The 20,283-nt window shown below is 50.9% G+C and overlaps 1 protein-coding gene across 3 annotated transcripts in view; it reads left to right on the forward strand.

Annotated features, from left to right (window-relative positions):
- The first annotated feature begins 15,181 nt into the window (after window positions 1–15,181).
- tsfm (Ts translation elongation factor, mitochondrial) overlaps window positions 15,182–20,283 on the forward strand; it is a 28,092-nt gene continuing 22,990 nt past the window's right edge. Inside the window, exons 1-3 of one of the 3 annotated variants that reach the window (XM_085972944.1) lie at window positions 15,182–15,548; window positions 16,664–16,938; window positions 19,098–19,209. In XM_085972944.1, the coding sequence (XP_085829070.1) occupies window positions 16,720–16,938; window positions 19,098–19,209 (331 nt within the window). In that variant the 5' untranslated portion in view covers window positions 15,182–15,548; window positions 16,664–16,719. The remainder of the gene's footprint in view (window positions 15,549–16,663; window positions 16,939–19,097; window positions 19,210–20,283) is intronic. The other 2 variants (XM_085972942.1, XM_085972943.1) reach the window with 2 other exon arrangements.

Genomic DNA, 20,283 nt, shown 5'->3' on the forward strand with positions numbered 1-20,283 from the left:
TACAGTGAGGGGTGTGGGGTATATCAGAGTGTTACAGTGAGGGATGTGTGGGGTATATCAGAGTGTTGCAGTGAGGGGTGTGGGGTATATCAGAGTGTTACAGTGCAGGGTGTGGGGTATATCAGAGTGTTACAGTGAGGGGTGTGGGGTATATCAGTGTTACAGTGAGGGGTGTGGGGTATATCAGAGTGTTACAGTGAGGGGTGTGGGGTATATCAGAGTTACAGTGAGGGGTGTGGGGTCTATCAGTGTTACACTGAGGGATGTGGGGTATATCAGAGTGTTGCAGTGAGGGGTGTGGGGTATATCAGGATGTTACAGTGAGGGGTGTGGGGTATATCAGAGTGTTGCAGTGAGGGGTGTGGGGTATATCAGTGTTACAGTGAGGGGTGTGGGGTATATCAGTGTTACAGTGAGGGGTGTGGGGTATATCAGAGTGTTACAGTGAGGGGTGTGGGGTATATCAGGATGTTACAGTGAGGGGTGTGGGGTATATCAGTGTTACAGTGAGGGGTGTGGGGTATATCAGTGTTACAGTGAGGGGTGTGGGGTATATCAGAGTGTTACAGTGAGGGGTGTGGGGTATATCAGAGTGTTACAGTGAGGGGTGTGGGGTATATCAGTGTTACAGTGAGGGGTGTGGGGTATATCAGTGTTACAGTGAGGGTGTGGGGTATATCAGAGTGTTACAGTGAGGGGTGTGGGGTACAGCAGTGTTACAGTGAGGAGTGTGGGGTATATCAGAGTGTTACAGTGAGGGGTGTGGGGTATATCAGAGTGTTACAGTGAGGAATGTGGGGTATATCAGAGTGTTACAATGAGGGGTGTGGGGTATATCAGTGTTACAGTGAGGGGTGTGGGGTATATCAGAGTGTTACAGTGAGGGGTGTGGGGTATATCAGAGGGTTACAGTGAGGGGTGTGGGGTATATCAGAGTGTTACAGTGAGGGGTGTGGGGTATATCAGAGTGTTACAGTGAGGGGTGTGGGGTATATCAGAGTGTTACAGTGAGGGGTGTGGGGCATATCAGAGTGTTACAGTGAGGGGTGTGGGGTATATCAGTGTTACAGTGAGGGGTGTGGGGTATATCAGAGTGTTACAGTGAGGGGTGTGAGGTATATCAGAGGGTTACAGTGAGGGGTGTGAGGTATATCAGTGTTACAGTGAGGGGTGTGGGGTATATCAGAGTGTTGCAGTGAGGGGTGTGGGGTATATCAGGATGTTACAGTGAGGGGTGTGGGGTATATCAGAGTGTTGCAGTGAGGGGTGTGGGGTATATCAGTGTTACAGTGAGGGGTGTGGGGTATATCAGAGTGTTGCAGTGAGGGGTGTGGGGTATATCAGGATGTTACAGTGAGGGGTGTGGGGTATATCAGAGTGTTACAGTGAGGGGTGTGGGGTATATCAGTGTTACAGTGAGGGGTGTGGGGTATATCAGGATGTTACAGTGAGGGGTGTGGGATATATGAGAGTGTTACAGTGAGGGGTGTGGGGTATAACAGTGTCAGTGAGGGGTGTGGGGTATATCAGAGTGTTACAGTGAGGGGTGTGGGGTATATCAGAGGGTTACAGTGAGGGGTTTGAGGTATATCAGTGTTACAGTGAGGGGTGTGGGGTATATCAGAGTGTTACAGTGAGGGGTGTGGGGTGTATCAGAGTGTGTTACAGTGAGGGGTGTGGGGTATATCAGAGTGTTACAGTAAGGGGTGTGGGGTATATCAGAGTGTTACAGTGAGGGGTGTGGGGTATATCAGAGTGTTACAGTGAGGGGTGTGGGGTATACCAGAGTGTTACAGTGAGGGGTGTGGGGTATATCAGAGAGTTACAGTGAGGGGTGTGGGGTATATCAGGGTGTTACAGTGAGGGGTGTGGGGTATATCAGAGTGTTACAGTGAGGGGTGTGGGGTATATCAGAGTGTTACAGTGAGGGGTGTGGGGTATATCAGAGTGTTACAGTGAGGGGTGTGGGGTATATCAGAGTGTTACAGTGAGGGGTGTGGGGTATATCAGAGTGTTACAGTGAGGGGTGTGGGGTATATCAGAGTGTTACAGTGAGGGGTGTGAGGTATATCAGAGTGTTACAGTGAGGGTGTGGGGTATATCAGAGTGTTACAGTGAGGGGTGTGGGGTATATCAGAGTGTTACAGTGAGGGGTGTGGGGTATATCAGTGTGTTACAGTGAGGGTGTGGGGTATATCAGAGTGTTACAGTGAGGGGTGTGGTGTATATCAGAGGGTTACAGTGAGGGGTGTGGGGTATATCAGTGTTACAGTGAGGGGTGTGGGGTATATCAGTGTTACAGTGAGGGGTGTGGGGTATATCAGTGTGTTACAGTGAGGGTGTGGGGTATATCAGAGTGTTACAGTGAGGGGTGTGGTGTATATCAGAGTGTTACAGTGAGGGGTGTGGGGTATATCAGTGTTACAGTGAGGGGTGTGGGGTATATCAGTGTTACAGTGAGGGGTGTGGGGTATATCAGTGTGTTACAGTGAGGGGTGTGGGGTATATCAGAGTGTTACAGTGAGGGGTGTGGGGTATATCAGAGTGTGTTACAGTGAGGGGTGTGGGGTATATCAGAGTGTTACAGTAAGGGGTGTGGGGTATATCAGAGTGTTACAGTGAGGGGTGTGGGGTATATCAGAGTGTTACAGTGAGGGGTGTGGGGTATATCAGTGTTACAGTGAGGGGTGTGGGGTATATCAGTGTTACAGTGAGGGGTGTGCGGTATATCAGTGTTACAGTGAGGGGTGTGGGGTATATCAGTGTTACAGTGAGGGGTGTGGGGTATATCAGAGTGTTACAGTGAGGGGTGTGGGGTATATCAGGATGTTACAGTGAGGGGTGTGGGGTATATCAGAGTGTTACAGTGAGGGGTGTGGGGTATATCAGTGTTACAGTGAGGGGTGTGGGGTATATCAGAGTGTTACAGTGAGGGATGTGTGGGGTATATCAGAGTGTTGCAGTGAGGGGTGTGGGGTATATCAGAGTGTTACAGAGAAGGGTGTGGGGTATATCAGAGTGTTACAGTGAGGGGTGTGGGGTATATCAGTGTTACAGTGAGGGGTGTGGGGTATATCAGAGTGTTACAGTGAGGGGTGTGGGGTATATCAGAGTTACAGTGAGGGGTGTGGGGTATATCAGTGTTACACTGAGGGGTGTGGGGTATATCAGAGTGTTGCAGTGAGGGGTGTGGGGTATATCAGGATGTTACAGTGAGGGGTGTGGGGTATATCAGAGTGTTGCAGTGAGGGGTGTGGGGTATATCAGTGTTACAGTGAGGGGTGTGGGGTATATCAGGATGTTACAGTGAGGGGTGTGGGGTATATCAGAGTGTTACAGTGAGGGGTGTGGGGTATAACAGTGTCAGTGAGGGGTGTGGGGTATATCAGAGTGTTACAGTGAGGGTTGTGGGGTATATCAGAGTGTTACAGTGAGGGGTGTGGCGTATATCAGGATGTTACAGTGAGGGGTGTGGGGTATATCAGAGTGTTACAGTGAGGGGTGTGGGGTATATCAGGATGTTACAGTGAGGGGTGTGGGGTATATCAGTGTTACAGTGAGGGGTGTGGGGTATATCAGTGTTACAGTGAGGGGTGTGGGGTATATCAGAGTGTTACAGTGAGGGGTGTGGGGTATATCAGGATGTTACAGTGAGGGGTGTGGGGTATATCAGAGTGTTACAGTGAGGGGTGTGGGGTATATCAGTGTTACAGTGAGGGGTGTGGGGTATATCAGAGTGTTACAGTGAGGGATGTGTGGGGTATATCAGAGTGTTGCAGTGAGGGGTGTGGGGTATATCAGAGTGTTACAGTGCAGGGTGTGGGGTATATCAGAGTGTTACAGTGAGGGGTGTGGGGTATATCAGTGTTACAGTGAGGGGTGTGGGGTATATCAGAGTGTTACAGTGAGGGGTGTGGGGTATATCAGAGTTACAGTGAGGGGTGTGGGGTCTATCAGTGTTACACTGAGGGATGTGGGGTATATCAGAGTGTTGCAGTGAGGGGTGTGGGGTATATCAGGATGTTACAGTGAGGGGTGTGGGGTATATCAGAGTGTTGCAGTGAGGGGTGTGGGGTATATCAGTATTACAGTGAGGGGTGTGGGGTATATCAGTGTTACAGTGAGGGGTGTGGGGTATATCAGAGTGTTACAGTGAGGGGTGTGGGGTATATCAGGATGTTACAGTGAGGGGTGTGGGGTATATCAGTGTTACAGTGAGGGGTGTGGGGTATATCAGTGTTACAGTGAGGGGTGTGGGGTATATCAGAGTGTTACAGTGAGGGGTGTGGGGTATATCAGGATGTTACAGTGAGGGGTGTGGGGTATATCAGAGTGTTACAGTGAGGGGTGTGGGGTCTATCAGTGTTACACTGAGGGATGTGGGGTATATCAGAGTGTTGCAGTGAGGGGTGTGGGGTATATCAGGATGTTACAGTGAGGGGTGTGGGGTATATCAGAGTGTTGCAGTGAGGGGTGTGGGGTATATCAGTGTTACAGTGAGGGGTGTGGGGTATATCAGTGTTACAGTGAGGGGTGTGGGGTATATCAGAGTGTTACAGTGAGGGGTGTGGGGTATATCAGGATGTTACAGTGAGGGGTGTGGGGTATATCAGTGTTACAGTGAGGGGTGTGGGGTATATCAGTGTTACAGTGAGGGGTGTGGGGTATATCAGAGTGTTACAGTGAGGGGTGTGGGGTATATCAGAGTGTTACAGTGAGGGGTGTGGGGTATATCAGTGTTACAGTGAGGGGTGTGGGGTATATCAGTGTTACAGTGAGGGTGTGGGGTATATCAGAGTGTTACAGTGAGGGGTGTGGGGTACAGCAGTGTTACAGTGAGGAGTGTGGGGTATATCAGAGTGTTACAGTGAGGGGTGTGGGGTATATCAGAGTGTTACAGTGAGGAATGTGGGGTATATCAGAGTGTTACAATGAGGGGTGTGGGGTATATCAGTGTTACAGTGAGGGGTGTGGGGTATATCAGAGTGTTACAGTGAGGGGTGTGGGGTATATCAGAGGGTTACAGTGAGGGGTGTGGGGTATATCAGAGTGTTACAGTGAGGGGTGTGGGGTATATCAGAGTGTTACAGTGAGGGGTGTGGGGCATATCAGAGTGTTACAGTGAGGGGTGTGGGGTATATCAGAGTGTTACAGTGAGGGGTGTGGGGCATATCAGAGGGTTACAGTGAGGGGTGTGAGGTATATCAGTGTTACAGTGAGGGGTGTGGGGTATATCAGAGTGTTGCAGTGAGGGGTGTGGGGTATATCAGGATGTTACAGTGAGGGGTGTGGGGTATATCAGAGTGTTGCAGTGAGGGGTGTGGGGTATATCAGTGTTACAGTGAGGGGTGTGGGGTATATCAGAGTGTTGCAGTGAGGGGTGTGGGGTATATCAGGATGTTACAGTGAGGGGTGTGGGGTATATCAGAGTGTTACAGTGAGGGGTGTGGGGTATATCAGTGTTACAGTGAGGGGTGTGGGGTATATCAGGATGTTACAGTGAGGGGTGTGGGATATATGAGAGTGTTACAGTGAGGGGTGTGGGGTATAACAGTGTCAGTGAGGGGTGTGGGGTATATCAGAGTGTTACAGTGAGGGGTGTGGGGTATATCAGAGGGTTACAGTGAGGGGTTTGAGGTATATCAGTGTTACAGTGAGGGGTGTGGGGTATATCAGAGTGTTACAGTGAGGGGTGTGGGGTGTATCAGAGTGTGTTACAGTGAGGGGTGTGGGGTATATCAGAGTGTTACAGTAAGGGGTGTGGGGTATATCAGAGTGTTACAGTGAGGGGTGTGGGGTATATCAGAGTGTTACAGTGAGGGGTGTGGGGTATACCAGAGTGTTACAGTGAGGGGTGTGGGGTATATCAGAGAGTTACAGTGAGGGGTGTGGGGTATATCAGGGTGTTACAGTGAGGGGTGTGGGGTATATCAGAGTGTTACAGTGAGGGGTGTGGGGTATATCAGAGTGTTACAGTGAGGGGTGTGGGGTATATCAGAGTGTTACAGTGAGGGGTGTGGGGTATATCAGAGTGTTACAGTGAGGGGTGTGGGGTATATCAGAGTGTTACAGTGAGGGGTGTGGGGTATATCAGAGTGTTACAGTGAGGGGTGTGAGGTATATCAGAGTGTTACAGTGAGGGTGTGGGGTATATCAGAGTGTTACAGTGAGGGGTGTGGGGTATATCAGAGTGTTACAGTGAGGGGTGTGGGGTATATCAGTGTGTTACAGTGAGGGTGTGGGGTATATCAGAGTGTTACAGTGAGGGGTGTGGTGTATATCAGAGGGTTACAGTGAGGGGTGTGGGGTATATCAGTGTTACAGTGAGGGGTGTGGGGTATATCAGTGTTACAGTGAGGGGTGTGGGGTATATCAGTGTGTTACAGTGAGGGTGTGGGGTATATCAGAGTGTTACAGTGAGGGGTGTGGTGTATATCAGAGTGTTACAGTGAGGGGTGTGGGGTATATCAGTGTTACAGTGAGGGGTGTGGGGTATATCAGTGTTACAGTGAGGGGTGTGGGGTATATCAGTGTGTTACAGTGAGGGGTGTGGGGTATATCAGAGTGTTACAGTGAGGGGTGTGGGGTATATCAGAGTGTGTTACAGTGAGGGGTGTGGGGTATATCAGAGTGTTACAGTAAGGGGTGTGGGGTATATCAGAGTGTTACAGTGAGGGGTGTGGGGTATATCAGAGTGTTACAGTGAGGGGTGTGGGGTATATCAGTGTTACAGTGAGGGGTGTGGGGTATATCAGTGTTACAGTGAGGGGTGTGCGGTATATCAGTGTTACAGTGAGGGGTGTGGGGTATATCAGTGTTACAGTGAGGGGTGTGGGGTATATCAGGATGTTACAGTGAGGGGTGTGGGGTATATCAGAGTGTTACAGTGAGGGGTGTGGGGTATATCAGTGTTACAGTGAGGGGTGTGGGGTATATCAGAGTGTTACAGTGAGGGATGTGTGGGGTATATCAGAGTGTTGCAGTGAGGGGTGTGGGGTATATCAGAGTGTTACAGAGCAGGGTGTGGGGTATATCAGAGTGTTACAGTGAGGGGTGTGGGGTATATCAGTGTTACAGTGAGGGGTGTGGGGTATATCAGAGTGTTACAGTGAGGGGTGTGGGGTATATCAGAGTTACAGTGAGGGGTGTGGGGTATATCAGTGTTACACTGAGGGGTGTGGGGTATATCAGAGTGTTGCAGTGAGGGGTGTGGGGTATATCAGGATGTTACAGTGAGGGGTGTGGGGTATATCAGAGTGTTGCAGTGAGGGGTGTGGGGTATATCAGTGTTACAGTGAGGGGTGTGGGGTATATCAGGATGTTACAGTGAGGGGTGTGGGGTATATCAGAGTGTTACAGTGAGGGGTGTGGGGTATAACAGTGTCAGTGAGGGGTGTGGGGTATATCAGAGTGTTACAGTGAGGGTTGTGGGGTATATCAGAGTGTTACAGTGAGGGGTGTGGCGTATATCAGGATGTTACAGTGAGGGGTGTGGGGTATATCAGAGTGTTACAGTGAGGGGTGTGGGGTATATCAGGATGTTACAGTGAGGGGTGTGGGGTATATCAGTGTTACAGTGAGGGGTGTGGGGTATATCAGTGTTACAGTGAGGGGTGTGGGGTATATCAGAGTGTTACAGTGAGGGGTGTGGGGTATATCAGGATGTTACAGTGAGGGGTGTGGGGTATATCAGAGTGTTACAGTGAGGGGTGTGGGGTATATCAGTGTTACAGTGAGGGGTGTGGGGTATATCAGAGTGTTACAGTGAGGGATGTGTGGGGTATATCAGAGTGTTGCAGTGAGGGGTGTGGGGTATATCAGAGTGTTACAGTGCAGGGTGTGGGGTATATCAGAGTGTTACAGTGAGGGGTGTGGGGTATATCAGTGTTACAGTGAGGGGTGTGGGGTATATCAGAGTGTTACAGTGAGGGGTGTGGGGTATATCAGAGTTACAGTGAGGGGTGTGGGGTCTATCAGTGTTACACTGAGGGATGTGGGGTATATCAGAGTGTTGCAGTGAGGGGTGTGGGGTATATCAGGATGTTACAGTGAGGGGTGTGGGGTATATCAGAGTGTTGCAGTGAGGGGTGTGGGGTATATCAGTATTACAGTGAGGGGTGTGGGGTATATCAGTGTTACAGTGAGGGGTGTGGGGTATATCAGAGTGTTACAGTGAGGGGTGTGGGGTATATCAGGATGTTACAGTGAGGGGTGTGGGGTATATCAGTGTTACAGTGAGGGGTGTGGGGTATATCAGTGTTACAGTGAGGGGTGTGGGGTATATCAGAGTGTTACAGTGAGGGGTGTGGGGTATATCAGGATGTTACAGTGAGGGGTGTGGGGTATATCAGAGTGTTACAGTGAGGGGTGTGGGGTATATCAGTGTTACAGTGAGGGGTGTGGGGTATATCAGAGTGTTACAGTGAGGGATGTGTGGGGTATATCAGAGTGTTGCAGTGAGGGGTGTGGGGTATATCAGAGTGTTACAGTGCAGGGTGTGGGGTATATCAGAGTGTTACAGTGAGGGGTGTGGGGTATATCAGTGTTACAGTGAGGGGTGTGGGGTATATCAGAGTGTTACAGTGAGGGGTGTGGGGTATATTAGAGTTACAGTGAGGGGTGTGGGGTCTATCAGTGTTACACTGAGGGATGTGGGGTATATCAGAGTGTTGCAGTGAGGGGTGTGGGGTATATCAGGATGTTACAGTGAGGGGTGTGGGGTATATCAGAGTGTTGCAGTGAGGGGTGTGGGGTATATCAGTGTTACAGTGAGGGGTGTGGGGTATATCAGGATGTTACAGTGAGGGGTGTGGGGTATATCAGAGTGTTACAGTGAGGGGTGTGGGGTATAACAGTGTCAGCGAGGGGTATATCAGAGTGTTACAGTGAGGGTTGTGGGGTGTATCAGAGTGTTACAGTGAGGGGTGTGGCGTATATCAGGATGTTACAGTGAGGGGTGTGGGGTATATCAGAGTGTTACAGTGAGGGGTGTGGTGTATATCAGGATGTTACAGTGAGGGGTGTGGGGTATATCAGAGTGTTACAGTGAGGGGTGTGGGGTATATCAGAGTGTTACAGTGAGGGGTGTGGGGTATATCAGAGTGTTACAGTGAGGGGTGTGGGGTATATCAGAGTGTTACAGTGAGGGGTGTGGGGCATATCAGTGTTACAGTGAGGGGTGTGGGGTATATCAGAGTGTTACAGTGAGGGGTGTGGGGTATATCAGAGTGTTACAGTGAGGGGTGTGGGGTATATCAGAGTGTTACAGTGAGGGGTGTGGGGTATATCAGTGTTACAGTGAGGGGTGTGGGGTATATCAGGATGTTACAGTGAGGGGTGTGGGGTATATCAGAGGGTTACAGTGAGGAGTGTGGGGTATATCAGTGTTACAGTGAGGGGTGTGGCGTATATCAGAGTGTTACAGTGAGGGGTGTGGGGTATATCAGAGTGTTACAGTGAGGGGTGTGGGGTATATCAGTGTTACAGTGAGGGGTGTGGTGTATATCAGAGTGTTACAGTGAGGGGTGTGGGGTATATCAGTGTTACAGTGAGGGGTGTGGGGTATATCAGTGTTACAGTGAGGGGTGTGGGGTATATCAGTGTTACAGTGAGGGGTGTTGGGTATATCAGAGTGTTACAGTGAGGGGTGTGGGGTATATCAGAGTGTTACAGTGAGGGGTGTGGGGTATATCAGTGTTACAGTGAGGGGTGTGGGGTATATCAGGATGTTACAGTGAGGGGTATGGGGTATATCAGAGTGTTACAGTGAGGGGTGTGGGGTATATCAGAGTGTTACAGTGAGGGGTGTGGGGTATATCAGAGTGTTACAGTGAGGGGTGTGGGGTATATCAGTGTTACAGTGAGGGGTGTGGGGTATATCAGAGTGTTACAGTGAGGGGTGTGGGGTATATCAGAGTGTTACAGTGAGGGGTGTGGGGTATATCAGAGTGTTACAGTGAGGGGTGCGGGGTATATCAGAGTGTTACAGTGAGGGGTGTGGGCTATATCAGAGTGTTACAGTGAGGGGTGTGGGGTATATCAGAGTGTTACAGTGAGGCGTGTGGGGTATATCAGAGTGTTACAGTGAGGGGTGTGGGGTGTATCAGTGTTACAGTGAGGGGTGTGGGGTATATCAGAGGGTTACAGTGAGGGGTGTGGGGTATATCAGAGGGTTACAGTGAGGGGTGTGGGGTATATCAGTGTTACAGTGAGGGGTGTGGGGTATATCAGTGTTACAGTGAGGGGTGTGGGTATATCAGTGTTACAGTGAGGGGTGTGGGGTATATCAGAGTGTTACAGTGAGGGGTGTGAGGTATATCAGTGTTACAGTGAGGGGTGTGGGGTATATCAGGATGTTACAGTGAGGGGTGTGGTGTATATCAGTGTTACAGTGAGGGGTGTGGGGTATATCAGAGTGTTACAGTGAGGGGTGTGAGGTATATCAGTGTTACAGTGAGGGGTGTGGGGTATATCAGAGTGTTACAGTGAGGGGTGTGAGGTATATCAGTGTTACAGTGAGGGGTGTGGGGTATATCAGAGTGTTACAGTGAGGGGTGTGGGGTATATCAGGGTGTTACAGTGAGGGGTGTGGAGTATATCAGAGTGTTACAGTGAGGGGTGTAGGGTATATCAGTGTTACAGTGAGGGGTATGGGGTATATTAGTGTTACAGTGAGGGGTGTGGGGTATATCAGAGTGTTACAGTGAGGGGTGTGGGGTATATCAGAGTGTTACAGTGAGGGGTGTGGGGTATATCAGAGTGTTACAGTGAGGGGTGTGGAGTATATCAGAGTGTTACAGTGAGGGGTGTAGGGTATATCAGTGTTACAGTGAGGGGTATGGGGTATATTAGTGTTACAGTGAGGGGTGTGGGGTATATCAGTGTTACAGTGAGGGGTGTGGGATATATCAGAGTGTTACAGTGAGGGGTGTGGGGTATATCAGGGTGTTACAGTGAGGGGTGTGGGGTATATCAGGGTGTTACAGTGAGGGGTGTGGGGTATATCAGAGTGTTACAGTGAGGGGTGTGAGGTATATCAGTGTTACAGTGAGGGGTGTGGGGTATATCAGAGTGTTACAGTGAGGGGTGTGGGGTATATCAGAGTGTTACAGTGAGGGGTGTGGAGTATATCAGAGTGTTACAGTGAGGGGTGTAGGGTATATCAGTGTTACAGTGAGGGGTATGGGGTATATTAGTGTTACAGTGAGGGGTGTGGGGTATATCAGAGTGTTACAGTGAGGGGTGTGGGGTATATCAGAGTGTTACAGTGAGGGGTGTGGGGTATATCAGAGTGTTACAGTGAGGGGTGTGGGGTATATCAGAGTGTTACAGTGAGGGGTGTGGGGTATGTCAGAGTGTTACAGTGAGGGGTGTGGGGTATATCAGTGTTACAGTGAGGGGTGTGGGGTATATCAGGATGTTACAGTGAGGGGTGTGGGGTATATCAGAGGGTTACAGTGAGGAGTGTGGGGTATATCAGTGTTACAGTGAGGGGTGTGGGGTATATCAGTGTTACAGTGAGGGGTGTGAGGTATGTCAGTGTTACAGTGAAGGGTGTGGGGTTTCTCAGAGTGTTACAGTGAGGGGTGTGGGGTATATCAGTGTTACAGTGAGGGGTGTGGGGTATATCAGAGTGTTACAGTGAGGGGTGTGGGGTATATCAGAGTGTTACAGTGAGGGGTGTGGGGTATATCAGTGTTACAGTGAGGGGTGTGGGGTATATCAGAGTGTTACAGTGAGGGGTGTGGGGTATATCAGAGTGTTACAGTGAGGGGTGTGGGCTATATCAGAGTGTTACAGTGAGGGGTGTGGGGTATATCAGAGTGTTACAGTGAGGGGTGTGGGGTATATCAGAGTGTTACAGTGAGGGGTGTATCAGTGTTACAGTGAGGGGTGTGGGGTATATCAGAGGGTTACAGTGAGGGGTGTGGGGTATATCAGAGGGTTACAGTGAGGGGTGTGGGGTATATCAGTGTTACAGTGAGGGGTGTGGGGTATATCAGTGTTACAGTGAGGGGTGTGGGTATATCAGTGTTACAGTGAGGGGTGTGGGGTATATCAGAGTGTTACAGTGAGGGGTGTGAGGTATATCAGTGTTACAGTGAGGGGTGTGGGGTATATCAGAGTGTTACAGTGAGGGGTGTGGAGTATATCAGAGTGTTACAGTGAGGGGTGTAGGGTATATCAGTGTTACAGTGAGGGGTATGGGGTATATTAGTGTTACAGTGAGGGGTGTGGGGTATATCAGAGTGTTACAGTGAGGGGTGTGGGGTATATCAGAGTGTTACAGTGAGGGGTGTGGAGTATATCAGAGTGTTCCAGTGAGGGGTGTGGGGTATATCAGAGTGTTACAGTGAGGGGTGTGGGGTATATCAGAGTGTTACAGTGAGGGGTGTGGGGTATATCAGAGTGTTACAGTGAGGGGTGTGGGGTATATCAGTGTTACAGTGAGGGGTATGGGGTATATTCGTGTTACAGTGAGGGGTGTGGGGTATATCAGTGTTACAGTGAGGGGTGTGGGGTATATCAGAGTGTTACAGTGAGGGGTGTGGGGTATATCAGAGTGTTACAGTGAGGGGTGTGGGGTATATCAGAGTGTTACAGTGAGGGGTGTGGAGTATATCAGAGTATTACAGTGAGGGGTGTGGGGTATATCAGAGTGTTACAGTGAGGGGTATGGGGTATATCAGAGTGTTACAGTGAGGGGTGTGGTGTATATCAGTGTGTTACAGTGAGGGGTGTGGGGTATATCAGAGTGTTACAGTGAGGGGTGTGGAGTATATCAGAGTGTTACAGTGAGGGGTGTGGGGTATATCAGTGTTACAGTGAGGGGTATGGGGTATATCAGTGTTACAGTGAGGGGTGTGGGGTATATCAGTGTTACAGTGAGGGGTGTGGGGTATATCAGTGTTACAGTGAGGGGTATGGGGTATATTAGTGTTACAGTGAGGGGTGTGGGGTATATCAGTGTTACAGTGAGGGGTATGGGGTATATTAGTGTTACAGTGAGGGGTGTGGGGTATATCAGTGTTACAGTGAGGGGTGTGGGGTATATCAGGGTGTTACAGTGAGGGGTGTGGGATATGTCAGAGTGTTACAGTGAGGGGTGTGGGGTATATCGGGGTGTTACAGTGTGGGGGTCAGTGATCAAATAAGATAAGGGAAAGTTATTGTTTTGAACAATTTCTGAATAAGTTGAGAGAGAAGCTATCGGTACTAGAATGCACGATTACAAATCACCAGTCTCCGAGACTGGAACAGGAGCAGGCCATTCAGCCCCTCGGGCCAGTTCCACCATTCAAGTATTGAACACTGAATAATTACAAAGTGAAGACCCTGGCAACACAAGATAAGACTGGGTGCAAGAATACAGGAACTTCAGAAGACTGGAACAGGGAGGGCAGGGAGGGCTGTAAGAACAGGCCTTCTGCACCAAAGAACAGCAAGTACAGGAAACTCTTTTTTATCCGGCACCAACGGGACCGGCGTGGTGCCGGTTGATCAAAAAGTCCGGATTACAGAGAGGTATACTTACCAAGGTACGAGAGCCCCGTACGCGGGCACAGATCCAGGTGTCCCTTGTGCAGGAACCCCGGTTACACGGCCACAGATCCAGGCGTCCCTGTTGCATGGCAACAGGTGCAGGAACCCCGGTTACACGGCCACAGATCCAGGCGTACCTGTTGCATGGCAACAGGTGCAGGAACCCCGGTTACACGGCCACAGATCCAGGCGTCCCTGTTGCATGGCAACAGGTGCAGGAACCCCGGTTACACGGCCACAGATCCAGGCGTCCCTGTTGCATGGCAACAGGTGCAGGAACCCCGGTTACACGGCCACTAATATGAAGTAAAACTTACCTGAACCTACTCCTGAATTTTGCCGGTTAAGAGAGATTTCCGGTTATTTAGGTGCCGGTAAAAAGAGTTTCCTGTAGTTACCTTAACATACTGACATTACCCTCTGAGGGCCTCAATATCAGACACAGCATGGGAGAGTACAGAAATTACACGGCCCATGTTTAAATGATGAATATTCCTAGAAGTGATATTCTGTTTACTTTTCAACGTAATACAATTTATGTGTTAAATAAACCAACAACAATCCCATCTACGATAGTTCATTTGAGTCCCGGCCAATACTGGCAGCTGTCCCTTGAGGTGAGTGTGCTCGGCATGCAGAGAACGTGATACAATCGGGATGTTACTTAGCATGATGTTTGATCACAGTCTGTACACCACCCCCCCATGGCAAGATTCCATTATAAATGTGGACATGGGAATTTGTAATGGAAATATAATATGTGGACAGAATGTATGACTTTAAAATGGGGAGGCTGAACTGCATCTGCGCGCCCAAGAACTCACATTTATATAGCGCCTTTAATGCAGTAAAACGTCTCAAAGCGCTTCACAGGATCAATTATCAAACAAAATTCGACACCGAGCCTCATAGGATGAGATGTTAAACTGAGGCCCCGTCTGCCCTCTCAGGTGGACGTAAAAGATCCCATAGCACTATTTTGAAGAAGAGCAGGGGAGTTATCCCCAGTGTCCTGGCCAATTTATCCCTCAATCAACATCACTAAAACAGATTATCTAGTCATTATCACGTTGCTGTTTGTGGGAGCTTGCTGTGCGCAAATTGTCTGCTGCGTTTCCAACATTACAACAGTGACTACACTTCAAAAAAAGTACTACATTGGCTGTAAAGTGCTTTGGGACGTTCGGTGGTCGTGAAAGGCGCTGGAGAAATGCAAGTCTTTCTTTCATAAGGGTTTATTAGGAAAGATGACCAAAACGTTGGTCAAAGAGGTAGGTTTTAAGGAGATCTTAAAAGGAGGAAAGAGAGGTTTAGGCCTTGGACCAATTATCTGCGCTCTCTAACCCTGCTTCACCTGAAGACTACACTCCATGGGCAACGCCAGGGGGGGGGAGGAGGTCAGAAACCTGGGCGATGGGGGCAGGAACTTGTTTGGGGGGGTGGTGGGAGAAGGTCTTAACCCGCGAAGGTGAGCCCTGCTGTCTGGAGTAGGCAGTCAGAATGGCTCGATTTACACGTTGCAAAGTGACTGATTACTTAGGCAGGGAGGATCGAATTACACATTCCAGAGAAACTGCTGGGCGTGTCTTTGTCCGCTAAGGGGACCAATCAGCAATCAGGACTTGTCCTCCAAGGGGACCAACTAGAACTTTGGTGTTGCAAATACACACGACCTTCTAGTTTGAGACAGTTTTCCGTCCCTCCTTCCCTGTCAATAGCTGAGTTGAGCCAGCCGTTTAAATTCTCCCTCCCTCCCTCCTTGCGGAGTGATTCGGAGGAGCGCTTGCCGGCGCTGCGAGGTTTGGTCGAGTTGGCGCTGCGTCGGTCAGCCGGCCGGCCATGGCGGGACGGTGAGGTGAGGGGTTGTTCGGAGCGGCGAGGCCGCCCCGCGCGGGCAGAGTACAGCGAACTCCCCCGCGGAAGACTTAATTGGCCAATGCCTCCCTCCCAAAAAAACCCCAAAACAACAACTACACCTGGAATGGGCATGACGCCGAAGTTGTGAGGTAAGTCGAACTTGAGGGGGGAGGGGGAAGGCGGATGATTGGCAGCAAGGCTGGCCAATCCGAAGAGTCGTTGGTTCCCGAGCTGTCCGCTGAATGGACGGATTGGGACGTAACCCCGCCCCCCAGCCGTCAGGTTTGCTTGAGCTCTGTGCTTGGCAACAACACTTCATATTGTTCAGTGACAAAGTTCAAAACTTCTCTGTGTTGTGTTCACAGAGTGTTAGGAGTGGCATTTATGATGCACGAGTCATCCTGATCTGTTTAAAGATATGAAGTGGTGTTTACTTTTCTGAATGATGCACAGTGCATTAAATCAAAAGGATTTATGGTTCTGAGCCTTCAGTGAGCAATCCTGCAAACTTTCCAACAAAATCTACCAGTTAGTGTGCATCCATCTCACTTCAAGGTGTCCTATTTAAAAAAGAAAGCCAGTCATTTCCTGCTGTTTATCTGACATTGGTCACCTGGCTTCCCCCCCGCCCCCGCAAAGAACAGAGCCAGGAATTTACAAGCAGCTGCCAATCCATAGGACTTTTCATAGAAACATAGAAGATAGGAGCAGGAGTAGGCCATTTGGCCCCTCGAGCCTGTTCTGCCATTCAATGCGATCATGGCTGATCATCCAAATTCAGTACCCTGTCCCTGCCTTCTCCCCATACCCCTTGATCCCTTTAGCCTTAGGAAATATATCCAACTCCTTCTTGAATATATTTAATGAATTGACCTCAACTGCCTTCTGTGGTAGAGAATTCCACAGGTTCACCACTCTCTGGGTGAAGAAATTCCTCCTCATCTCAGTCCTAAATGGCTTACCCCTTATCCTTAGACTGTGACCCCTGGTTCTGGACTCCCCGGCCATCGGGAACATCCTTCCAACATCTTTTCCCTCAACACTGTAGCCTCTTAAGTGCTTCAGGATGTGCTTGCTTAGATCTCTTTCTCGCAGGCAGTACCTGAGCAGTGGCCTTAAAGGGACAGGCACCTGAGCAGTTCGACGTAAAACCCCAACAACCCCTGTGGTGTTGCACGTGGGATCAGCTCGAATATTTTAAAATGTCTTCCCCCTTTTCACATTGCAGCGTTGCAAGTTTTTTCCCCTGTTTTCTTTTTCCCAGGAGGAAACAACCGCCAGCACTTGGAAGAAATTCATCCTGTGATCACAGAGGAGCCGATGGAAAGTACCCATCGATCAGTGAAAGAAAATTCAGAGAGAGAGAGAATGATGCAAGCCCAGGTGGAAGAGCATTTGTGCAGTGTTTTCCCCAAGGATGATGGCCTTTTTTCAGACTATTACACAGAGGAGACCAGTTACGAGTTTTGTGGGCATATTTTAAAGATTACCCAGAACTTCAGCGCTGATCTGGGAGTTGCTGCTCCAGTCTGGGATGCTGTAAGTCTAGTGGGCTGCAAATGCAATGCACAGATGAAAAACAAGCCAGTCTTTCATCTGCCACGCTGATATGTTAGCTTGGCTTAGTTGGCCGTATTTTTCCCTCCAAGTGAGAAAGTTACGGGTTCAATTCCCATTCCAGGACTTGAGCACATAATCTAGGCTGACATTTCAGTGCAGTACTGAGGGAGCGCCGCACTGTCGGAGGGGCAGTACTGAGGGAGCGCCGCACTGTCGGAGGGGCAGTACTGAGGGAGCGCCGCACTGTGGGAGGGGCAGTACTGAGGGAGCGCCGCACTGTCGGAGGGGCAGTACTGAGGGAGCGCCGCACTGTCGGAGGGGCAGTACTGAGGGAGCGCCGCACTGTGGGAGGGGCAGTACTGAGGGAGCGCCGCACTGTCGGAGGGGCGGTACTGAGGGACCGCCGCACTGTCGGAGGGGCGGTACTGAGGGAGCGCCGCACTGTGGGAGGGGCAGTACTGAGGGAGCGCCGCACTGTCGGACGGGCAGTATTGAGGGAGCGCTCCACTGTCCGAAGGATGGTACTGAGGGCGCGCTCCACTGGCAAGAGGGGCAGTACTGAGGGAGTGCTGCACTGGCAGAGGGGCAGTACTGAGGGAGCGCCGCACTGGCAGAGGGGCACTACTGAGGGAGCGCCGCACTGTCGGAGGGGCATCGCTGAGGGAGCGTCGCACTGTCGGAGGGGCATCGCTGAGGGAGCGTCGCACTGTCGGAGGGGCTGTACTGAGGGAGCGACGCACTGTCGGAGAGGCAGTACTGAGGGAGCACGGCACTGTCGGAGGGGTGGTACTGAGGGAGCGCCGCACTGTCGGAGGGGCATCGCTGAGGGAGCGTCGCACTGTCGGAGGGGCAGTACTGAGGGAGCGCTGCACTGTCGGAGGGGCAGTACTGAGGGAGCACGGCACTGTCGGAGGGGTGGTACTGAGGGAGCGCCGCACTGTCGGAGGGGCATCGCTGAGGGAGCGTCGCACTGTCGGAGGGGCATCGCTGAGGGAGCGCCGCACTGTCGGAGGGGTGGTACTGAGGGGGCGCCGCACTGTCGGAGGGGCAGTACCGAGGGAGCGCCGCATTGTCGGAGCGGCAGTACTGAGGGAGCGCTGCACTGTCGGAGGGGCAGTACTGAGGGAGCACCGCACTGTCGGAGGGGCAGTACTGAGGAAGCGCCGCACTGTCGGAGGGGCAGTACTGAGGGAGCGCCGCACTGTCGGAGGGGCAGTACTGAGGGAGCGCCGCACTGTCGGAGGGGCAGTACTGAGGGAGCGCCGCACTGTCTGAGGTGCCGTCTGCTCTCTCAGATAGATGTAAAAGATCCCACGGCCACAATTTGAAAAAAGAGCAGGGGAGTTCTCATCTCCTGGCCAAAATTTCTCCTCTTTACCCCGCCCAATGCTGCATTCATCTCATTGTTGTTTGTGGGAGCTTGCTGTGTGGAAATTTGGCTGCCGCATAAGAACAGTAGCTACACTTCAAAGTAATTCATTGGCTGTGAAGCACTTTGGGACATCCTGAGGACGTGATGAGTAGTTCTTTCTTACCTGGCTGCTGGGAGAGTGGTCTGGCGATAGCTGCTCCCTCGCCAATCGTCCCTTCCCCCCATATGGCAGTGTTTGAACATAGTTCTCAGCCGTGGCTCAGTGGGCAGCACCCTCGCCTCGGAGTCAGAAGGTTGTGGGTTCAAGTCCCACTCCAGGGACTGGAGCACAAAAATCTAGGCTGACACTAGTGCTGCGGATGAGGCGTTAAACCGAGGCCACGTCTGCTCTCTCGGGTGAATGTAAAAGATCCCACAGCACTATTTCGAAGAAGAACAGCGGAGTTCTCCCTGGGGCCAATATATATCCCTCAATCAACATCACTAAAACAGATTATCCAGTCATTATCAGATTGCTGTTTGTGGGAGCTTGCTGCGTGCAAATTGGCTGCCGCGTTTCCTACATTACAGCAGTGACTGCATTTCAAAAAGTACTTCATTGGCTGTAAAGTGCTTTGGGACGTCCTGAGGTGGTGAAAGGCGCTGGAGAAATGCAAGTTCGTTCTTTCTTGTGTTCTGCCCTCCGTGGCACCACCTGTTGGTGCTGCAATGCTTCACATCACGCTCTAAATGAATTCATTCTAACGTGAATGTGTGATGTTTTCAGGGTCTTGCTCTTTGTCAGTACTTTGAAGAGCAACAGACGAGCTTCTGTGGGAGGAAGGTGATTGAACTGGGTGCAGGCACTGGCATTGTGGGGATTCTAGCTGTTCTGTTAGGTAAGTTTAAATTGTCCAAGCAACGCTAACGCTGCAAATGTAATGTGAGAGCGCAAAACCGACAGTAATGCACATGGAATAACAACAGAAAATGCTGGAAATACTCAGCAACTCAGGCAGCATCTGTGGAGAGAGAAACAGAGTTAACGGTTCAGGTCGATGACCCTTGACCTGTTTCTCTCTCCACAGATGCTGCCTGACCTGCTGAGTATCTCCAGCATTTCCTGTTTTTATTTCAGATTTCCAGCATCCGCAGTGTTTTGCTGTAGTAATGCACATGGCATGTTTTGTGTTGATTGAGCGCGGGAGGGGGGTACAGTAAAGGAAATGTTTGCTTGCTACCAGACCGTTCCCCTCAGATGAGAAGCTAATTCTACACATTATTACCATCACTCCTCTGATGCTCAGGAGGCCAGAATTAGAGGAGCGCAGTTGGGTTGTGGGGCTGGAGGAGGTTACAGAGATCGGGAGGGGCGAGGCCACGGAGGAATTTGAAAACAAGGATGAGAATTTTAAAATCGAGGCGTTGCCGGACCGGGAGCCAGTGTAGGTCAGTGAGCACAGGGGGTGATGGGTGAACGGGACTCGGTGCGAGTGAGGACACGGGGCAGTGAGCACGGGGCGATGGGTGAACGGGACTGGGTGCGAGTTAGGACACGGGGCAGTGAGCACAGGGGGTGATGGGCGAACGGGACTGGGTGCGAGTTAGGACACGGGGCAGTGAGCACAGGGGGTGATGGGTGAACGGGACTGGGTGCGAGTTAGGACACGGGGCAGTGAGCACAGGGGGTGATGGGTGAACGGGACACGGTGTGAGTTAGGACACGGGGCAGTGAGCACAGGGGGTGATGGGTGAACGGGACTCGGTGTGAGTTAGGACACGGGGCAGTGAGCACGGGGTGATGGGTGAACGGGACTGGGTGTGAGTTAGGACACGGGGCAGTGAGCACAGGGGGTGATGGGTGAACGGGACTGGGTGCGAGTGAGGACACGGGGCAGTGAGCACAGGGGTGATGGGTGAACGGGACTGGGTGCGAGTTAGGACACGGGCAGCAGAGTTTTGGATGAGCTCAA

This window comes from Somniosus microcephalus, chromosome 33 (assembly GCF_052327205.1).
Source record: "Somniosus microcephalus isolate GS21.2 chromosome 33, FLI_Smic_1.0, whole genome shotgun sequence".
Classification (NCBI taxonomy): domain Eukaryota; kingdom Metazoa; phylum Chordata; class Chondrichthyes; order Squaliformes; family Somniosidae; genus Somniosus; species Somniosus microcephalus.